This window comes from Brassica napus, chromosome A1, assembly GCF_020379485.1.
Source record: "Brassica napus cultivar Da-Ae chromosome A1, Da-Ae, whole genome shotgun sequence".
In the NCBI taxonomy this organism is placed as follows: domain Eukaryota; kingdom Viridiplantae; phylum Streptophyta; class Magnoliopsida; order Brassicales; family Brassicaceae; genus Brassica; species Brassica napus.
The window spans coordinates 5,779,921-5,789,406 of NC_063434.1; the positions used below are offsets into that span (position 1 = coordinate 5,779,921).

General features: G+C 28.8%; 1 protein-coding gene across 1 annotated transcript; it reads right to left on the reverse strand.

The window, feature by feature from the left end:
* Positions 1–2,054: 2,054 nt before the first annotated feature.
* On the reverse strand, positions 2,055–3,293 carry LOC106437648 (E3 ubiquitin-protein ligase BOI-like). The gene is made up of 2 exons (XM_013878574.3): positions 3,124–3,293; positions 2,055–3,018 (listed from the first exon to the last, which is right to left on the reverse strand). The coding sequence occupies exons 1-2, from the start codon at positions 3,177–3,179 to the stop codon at positions 2,184–2,186; spliced, it is 891 nt and encodes a 296-aa protein (XP_013734028.1). The 5' UTR covers positions 3,180–3,293; the 3' UTR covers positions 2,055–2,183.
* Positions 3,294–9,486: the final 6,193 nt, after the last annotated feature.

The following is a 9,486-nucleotide window of genomic DNA, read 5'->3' on the forward strand; positions in this document are numbered from 1 at the left end:
AATTGGTTAAAAATTAAAGTTTAGTTATTTGAAAAGGAGAGTTTATGGTTTTAGGATTAGAGTCTAAAGTCTAAAATTTATGAATTTAAGATATAAAATTTAAATAATAATGTTTTATTGATATTTATATTGTATTATTCACTAATGGTACATTAGTTTTTTACTCTTTAAGGAATTTTATTTTGGTCATTTTTTCTTTGTATGTTATTTTAATGATAAAAAAATAAAGAATGTTTTAGGAGAATGTATTATCTAAACCTCACATATGTATCTAGGGGAGTGTCCAAAATATGAATAGGGGAAGCGTGAGCAGCAGTGAAAGAGCGAAGACATTGAAATATGTGGTTTGACAATCTTGTAAATTCATTAGCTTCTGTTCGATACAGTCGTACCATTTTCATTTTGGCCACTATTATGTATGTACGTGCCATTGATCCCAATCCAAGAAAATATAGACAATTATTGGACAGAGACATGGCAACGTTTCTTGGACGCAATCATCGTAATTCGTGAATTCACACATCGTATTCATCGTTCTAATTTGGTTTATATTCTTTTTCTATTATCAACAACTTGGATTTTATATATGTAATAATTAAAGAATTTTAAAACCTTTTTTAGTGGGAGGAGGGGTCTCTTGTCTAGACATGCACCGTACATGATATGGTCCAAATTTGAAATATTTATTACACGACAACTATAATGACTATGGACTGAAAATGTCGTTGAGGCAATCGAATTCAGACTCTTTCTATTTCTTTGATAATTTATTTTATTTTTGATAGCGAAGTATGATTCTTCTTATTTTTAATATTTTGTGGGGTTGGAAAGATAAAAGATACTGCCAAACCGTAAGAGTATATATATAGATGTACAGCTTTTATAATTTTTCAACTAGAGCTTGACCCGCGCACCCGCGCGGATGTTAGTTTTTTTCATAAATGAATATATATTTGTATAAGTGATAATATATATTTTAAAATATACCCGTTTAATTTTTTTTTTTAATATGACATTTCTAAACACAATAATTTTTTTTAATATGACATTTCAAAATTTTATGATTATGTATAAGAAAATTGTTGTATACTCCCTATGTTTTTTAATACAAGTCATTTTAGAATTGTGCACATAGATTAAGAAATCATTATTTTTTTTATATTTTCTAAACAAAAACATCATTAATTATTTATCTAAACACAAATCAACCAAAAATAAAATAGAAAGTATATTATCATTGGTCATATAACATTAAGTGTTAATAAATTTTATATAGAAAACCGAAAACGTCATATAATTTGGAACATAAAAATTCTTCTAAACGACTTATATAAAAAACAGAGAGAGTACTATTTATTATGTATATGTGAAATTAGTAAAATAATTACATATAATGTATGTAATTGCGAAATGTATATATGGAATTAATTATTTTCAAACACACATATTAAATAGGAAAAGACAAAGACTACTATAATGTATGTAATTGCGAAATGTATATATGAAAATGTCGTTGAGGCAATCGAATTCAGACTCTTTCTATTTCTTTGATAATTTATTTTATTTTTGATAGCGAAGTATGATTCTTCTTATTTTTAATATTTTGTGGGGTTGGAAAGATAAAAGATACTGCCAAACCGTAAGAGTATATATATAGATGTACAGCTTTTATAATTTTTCAATTTATATCGACATTCTGCAAATCTATGAAAATAGAGTTAGGTACTTCAAAGAATTTACCTTGTGAATTTAGTAACCAACCTACGGTGCAACTTAAAAGAAAATTAAAAGAAATTTGGAATATATATATATATATATATATATTTAACTTAATCTTTCAATTAAACTTGGAATATTTACAAATATAACAATCTATGATTTGAATTATATCATCGTGTGGATTTATTTCATCTTTTTACTCGATGAAATATTTCAACTTAAAAGAGAATTTTATTTGTAAATATCCCAAATTTGGAATAAAGTAGAATATCTTCCCGTTGAATTATTTCATCTTTTTACAACTTTTATTCTCGGATTCCATCGAAGTCGTAAAATAGAAAATCAAGAATAAATTCCCATTTACAAAAAAACTGTACTTATAAAAATAAAAGAATTAAACAGCTAAAGTTTCTAGAAAAACAAAATACGAATTTAATAATAGCACTAAAAGAAGAGAAAAAAAGTTAAGAAGACATGTTAACATGTACACTAGCGTTCATGACCGAATCACAAACCGGACAAGTTCGTAACAAAGCCGAACCACAGACCGTACACAAACACAAATGACGACAAGGTAACACCAGCACACTCGCTTCTCTCTCACCGCACCGCTTGCAACCGCCACTAACCGCTGTAATAGCTTCACCACCTTCAACGCAACTTCCGCAGCTCGACTCCACGTCGTTTTCTACAGCGGTTGGTAGCGTTTTGATTTGAGCAAGAACTTGGTCGAGGTTTGTTCGAAGATTGTTAGCTTGTGCCTCGTTGGTCTGAGCTATATCTCGCCATATTTGATTTTCAACAAAAAGACTCTTTACCCGCTCTTGTAAAACGCAGTTAAGGTTTCTCATCCGTAAAATTTCGTCGTCTTTCTCTTTTAACTTCATGGCTAACGCGTTTTGAACGGCAGACGCTAGCATCTGCGTTTGAGTTTGCTGACGAGCTTCGATTTCTATTCTAAGCTTCTCCGTTTGCTGAGCTACGAACCGATCAATCTCTAACTGTTGTTGGTTTTGGATGTGTGACACGAGTTCAGCGTTTATCAACGATGATGGTGAACCAAACGGCCCGGACCCCAGTTTAACCGCAGACGCAAAGCGAGCGTCTGAGTCAAGGTATTGAGATACTCGCGGACGTTTTCTGGGCGGTGGAACAACGTTGAAGGAGTTGAAGTTGTAAGTGAGACCACTTTCTGATTTGTTGAAGCTAGGTTTCGCAGCCGCGTTTGACAAAGGATCTACGGCGAGAGTTTCTCCGGTAATAAATTCACCGTGGTTCATGTCTTGTTTGAAGTTAACTCTGCAAATAACACAAAAAGGGATTAGAGGAAATCATTTTGAATAACCTCGAGGAGCATGGAAATGAAGGAAAACAATGAAAATCAGTATTGGAGAATATTTTTACCTGTTTGATAACAACTGAGGAGAGAAAATGTTCATGTGCCTAGCTTGAACAGGCATAGATACGTTTGTTAAAAAGGATCCAAGAGGCTATGAACGAAGGGAGAGAAAGAGGAAGGAGGGTTGTGGTGACTGGTGAAGAAATCTATGGGGATCTCTATAATATTATTTGAGAAGTCAGTTTCCTATGTGTCGTGCTCACATTAACTCTCACAGTAGTTGATTACAATGATACCCTTAATGAATTGATTCATTATAATTATAATTGTCATTATTGACATTTTTTTATAATATTCTCAATTTCCTTATTTTAAGTATTTTTCCTTTTTCTTATTTTTTTTATTTTTCAATCTTAGTATTTTTTATTTATTTTCAAAATGAAATATATAATAAAAACGAAATATTCAAAAAGTAAAAAAAAATTATTTACAAAAAAAGAAAGAACATATTTTAGGAAAATTTATACTATATATAATGTGATCTTATAAAAAAAGGAAAGTTCACGAAAAAACAATCTTGATATTAATGTGAAATAAACATCTCTTTTACCAATAATAAATTATTTTAATTTTATCAATAAATTTTCCTAGGTTATTAAAAAAGTAATCTAAATAACATAAACTAAGATATCTTTGATGAACTAAAATATTTTATAAATGCTATAATTGATATTTTTCTTCATTTTTGCATAATTGTTTTTGTGTATTTTTACTTTTCATTTGCAATTTTGTTTTACCAAAATACATTATAAATACAAATATACAAACTATAATCAAACCTAATGTACCACTAAAGTTTCTGTAAGGCTTCATATTTTTTTCCTTTTTATTGAAAAGTTTAATATATTTATACAACCTAATATACATTTAATAAGAATACATAAACCAATATGAACTCTTATGGTTAAGATTATGTAGAAGAATTTTTAATTTATCTTTTATACATTTAATGTATACAGTTATTTAAAATTTACGAAAAAACTACTTTGTAGATATCTATTTGTTCATGAGGTTTTAAAATTTTATTAAAGTATAGCTACATATTTATGATGAAGAACTGAAATACTGTAATAAATAAAATCCATCAAATTTTGTTAAACTAAAATCAAAAGTAGTTGTACATAGATTTGAAGAAATATATGTAACTCAATATAACCTAAAAAGTATGTAACTTAAACAATCCAAAATTTTATACCCAAAATCATTAAACAAATTTTATCTATTTAGAACCAAAAAAATAGTCAAATTACGTTATAATATATCCAAATAATAATCAAATCTATTAGATATATTTAATGAAAATGACAAAATATTAATCAAAAATCATACATATAAATTACAAAATAATTAAAATAAAAACATAAACATTAATTAATTTATAATATATTTATTTTTAAATATTTTTATCCGTGCATGCGCACGGGAAAGTCACCTAGTTAGCTTTTATTTAAGGAAGAGAAAAAGTCAAAATCTTACTCTTCTATAAATATTTTTCCTACTTTTTGCTAAGAATATTTTTATATATTTAGTTTCTTCAAAATAATTTTCATTTCTAAGAAAGAAGACAACCTTTATGGTTATAGTTACCATTTTTGTTTGATATGCTTTTAGGTATTATTAGAATTAGTTTCAATAAAATAGAAGTTTTGAATAACAGAATTTATTAGCTTAAACAAAAGATTTACTTCTTTATTTCTGTATAAAGAGACAAAATATATGAGATATACTGTATCTTTCGTGAAATTCGCAGTGTTGAGTCTGTAAAGAAAAATTTTGATATGTTTTCTAATGTTTCCTTTTCTTCTTGATGCACTCACGTATGTTTCCTTAGCACACAAACGTATGTCACAGACTAGCTTAGCTAGTCAAAGTACCATTAAAATATTTTATTCTGTATTATTTCTAAAACTGAAACATTAAAAACAAGAGTGTATAAAACTGTTTTCAATCTAACATGCAATTGTTACGTTTCTTGTATTGTGTGTACATTAATCACTTTTCTCAGTCAACCCATATCTTAATTTTCCCTTTTGATGCTCTGTATAGAAGGAAAAATTGTTTTTTAGAACAAGAAAATGATAATTATGTCTCTTTAAACTAATCTCTATTACTTTATGTTTCATTAGACTAATTTTTTTTTCAAAATAGCAGTAATGCCCTTAAAATTGTAATTTTTTAAATAAAATAAACAATGAGTTCGATCATGCGGGATCGATCGATCCGAATTTACAAAGTCCACCGGATCGATCGATCCTGATCATTATACAGGACAAAAAATGCGGAGGATATACTGATCTACCTGGTCCATTTCACTCGATTGGCGAAGGTCGATTTATATAGATCGACCGATCTCTCAATATAGATCGATCGATCCCATGCCCAGGAAAGTTTTTGTGAAATTTTTTGTGAAAATGTTTGTGAAAATTTTTGTGAAAATTTTGTGAATAATCAAATGGAATATAGAAGACGGCGAAGAAGGTTACCAAGTTTTTTTTTCGTTTTTTAGTTCCTTTTTCGGTTTTTTTAAATCAATTTTTTTTCAAAATATAAAAGTGAATATTCCAAATATTTTGTTTTCATATTTTTAGGAACTGATTTCTTATCCGTAGAATACAGCTAATCCTATTTCTACAGGTTTTTAGAATTATAGTAATGTGTATATTTTGATTTCTACATGTTTTAGATTTATAGTAAATCTGTAGAAGTCGGTTTCTACGTATTTTAGATTTATATTAATGTATAGATTTTGATTTCTAAAGATTTTAGAACGGTAAGTTAAGCGCAGAATGTGTATTTAAAATATTTTTAGAATACTCCTATTTACGTAGATCACGTATTCTAAATATTATAGATTCAATGAAAAATGTGGATTTCGTTTTCTTCTTCGTAAAATGCCATTTCTACTTTATTTAGAACATAATCTGAAATTTATGATTTCAACTTTTTTTATAACTGAAAAAAATATCACTAAGTTCATATAGGTATTTTATCAAAAGTTACTATTTTCTAATTTTTTTTGTTTGTAAAACTATTTATTAAATTTATTTTCAAAAATATTAAAGAACGTTATAGGTAAAAATGACATAAAATAGAGATTAGTATAAAGAGATATAGTTATCATCTTTTTGCTCTACAAAATAATTTTTCCTATATAGAATTCATATTAAAGGATATATTAAATAGGCAATGTAAGAAAAAAAAAGATAGTTTTCATTTCAGTTTTATTGATTTAAAATTCAAACTACCGTGGCATATCCGAGACCCGGGAACATATATTCTTTTTATATTTTTCGAGAGCTGATAATTTTTTTTTATTTTTCCCGGTAATTTATATTTTATTTTAATAGTTATTTTTCAAATATTAAACAAGAAGAACATTTCCAAAATATATATTCTTATCTTTATCATATCGATTGTGTCTTATACAAATATCATTACAACAATATATTTAAGCAAAAATTATCAAACGAACAAAATAATATTTCTATAACTTTTCTAAAATACAACAACTGATGTCAGATTTTAATAAGCTCAACATGTCGTGATATTGAGATAACTGTGCACCAATCAGTTCTCAAATTAACCAAAAAGAAAAGACACAGCAGCCATGAATTTTCTTTTTACGAAAAATATTTACAGCAAGTATACTAAAACTGCACGTGTGAGACGTGTGGGTCCAATAATAGGCCACGACAAAAGTGGGACCAATGAAGCAACCTTTTTTTTTGGGCAACAAAGTGAAGTAACCTTTCTGTTTCATTTTTCGTGAAACTACACTTAACGCCAGGGCCGGGCCTGGATACAAGCCCATCAAGCATTTGCTTGAGGGCCGATCAGTAAAAAACAATTTTTGGGGCCAATTTTCATGAAGATTAGATAGCACAGATGGTTAAAGAAGCTTTTATTTGTGTTTCTCTTGTTGGGCACCCTGGGTTCGAGTGATGGGTAGAGCAGGTGTGGATCAATTTTTTTTTTCTTGCTTCTAGCCTGCCAAATGTCAGGCACGGCCCTGCTTAACGCTTCGAATGATGACCATCGTCCCGTACCGTAGTTAGCAATAACAAAAATCTTTACATATACTATAAATTTATACATTTTTATAACTGTTAGAACCGTACTGCAATTGAACTGTTTGTCCCGCACCGCTCAAACTGCAGTCACCATTCGAAGCTTTAATAATTTTATATAAATAATTGTTTCGGTACCACCGTTTTGTTTGTCTCGCGTCGCTTTTAAAGAATTTGTTATCATTATTTTCCGAAATAATAATATAATAAATTTAAAAGTTGAAAGGAACATAGGAAACATCCGATAATGTTTAAAGTACGGACAAGTAGGTGTTGTCAGAAGTGAGTGATTTTTCTCGGTGTGGGACAGGTCGACCACAAGAAAAGAGAAGTCTTTCTTTTTCTTACAGTCATGGACTCATGCGTGTCTATCTCTGTTTAATTCTTAATACTTTTCAGCCACTAAACCTTATCCTGATGCAAATCTAATGTACATAACCAATTTTTAATGCATCTTTATTGTTTACACATTCACTTTTATCTTAGTTATTAATTCAAATTGAGAAATATCAGAAGCTAGTATATACGGATATAATAATAATTATATTAGTATGAAGATATCTTGATTTTATTAATTAAGCATTTTCGGTTAGGTACACGGACACGGTACGTCAATTTCAACTATATCTTCATATCTTGTCTGAATAAATGACTAAAATTTCATTGGATCCAATTCTATCTTTTTATTTATTTATTTAAAAAGAAGTTATAATCTTTTTATTCTGTCATAGACAAATCATCATCGGATTTACTTTATTCTTTTTACTCATCTAAACACAAAGTAGTTATGAACTTTTAGATCTTTTTATATTATATTTTTCTCATGTGTTAATTTATACTTTTTACGAAAACCATAAACAATTGTATAAAGTAATACAGAAAAAAAGTTGAGAAAATATAAGTTTTGGGGTGAACCAAACTCTATAGAAAAAGACATCTTCGGTCCCTTTTGATCACCTTCGTTTATATTTTTTTTTGTCAACATCTTCGTTTGTCTAATACTCGATTTCCTCCATTGTCAAACAAATACGCCTAACATCATCACTATCTTAAAACTTGCTCAGAGTTTTTTTAATATCATTTTAGAATAGACTTATTTGTCCCATTATACGTTTTCATATTCCTTTTTATTTTTTTCTTCTCTATATATTGATTTCCTAAGCTAGACAAAACGAACAAGATAGATGGAGACATACGTGGCCGAGTTCATTCTTCGAAGAAAACGTGATAGGATGAATAATAGATACTCATATAAGCTACGTTTAGTCAGAATAAAGATATACAACTAGTGTGAATTGAATTTTTAATACAGTATATATTTGTCGTCAAATGCATGAATTTGTATAAACATATTAGAAGATTCCTTCACGTCGCGGATAAGTTGCACCTTATGTTTTTGTTTTCTGTATATTTTGTCCATATGTTCAACTAATTTGTTTTCTGTATGTTTTGTCTACTACAGTTAAGCTTTTCGTTTTTTTTTTGTTTTATATGCTACGGGTTATGTATGCTTGTATAACAGATAATGACATATATTTACGTTCGTATTTAATATAAAAGAGAGGGAAAATACGAGAGAGTGGAAAAAAAAGAACTCATATAAAGTGTTGAAAAAACAAATTGGTCCATACTTTCAGCACCAACTACTAGTAGGTTCAATGAGATTGATACACAGCGGCTCGGGTTTAACTTATAGCAGATTAGGTCAACTCGGTTCTTGAAGTTCACGACTTCACGTGTCGATTATTATATAATTTTACTATGATTCGTATAATTTAAGGGTAAATTAGTCTGGAGGGTACGACAGAAAATGAGTTACTATAAAAAAGACAAAAAAAAAACAGAAAAAAAGTTTGGTGTTTCTTAAGACTTAAGAGACATTACATATAGACGGTAAGGGCTGGATTGATCCGAGCAACGTGTAACGAAAGAAAACACGGAGATACTGAGATAGATTAAGGTGACACCCCCCTCCCCCTTAATGAAATAAACGAATACAAGAAAACCCAATTCTAGTTTGTATATATATTAAAATAAAGTGAGAGGTTCATCTATCACGTAGATGGTATAATAAATTAAATGGTGATTGCTAAGTTGGAGAAGGGAGGGCATATTAGGTGAAGAATTTTGTGTACTTTTAGAAACACATGCAAAGCTTAAAAAAAATTAGTGGAGACTGATCAGAACCTACGGCTAATTTGTCTGTAGTATGATAATGATATATACTTTAATCAAAGTCCTATAAATGCATAATCATTGACCAATTTCTAGATTTTTTTATAAATGCTATTTTTATATGAT

What these genes read in the sequence shown, in the direction of transcription:
- LOC106437648 (XM_013878574.3), bottom strand. Translation starts at nt 3,179, where the DNA reads ATGCCTGTTCAAGCTAGGCACATGAACATTTTCTCTCCTCAGTTGTTA. An exon ending in CCTCAGTTGTTATCAAACAG is followed by an intron (nt 3,019 to 3,123) that starts GTAAAAATATTC and finishes TGTTATTTGCAG; the next exon opens with AGTTAACTTCAAACAAGACA.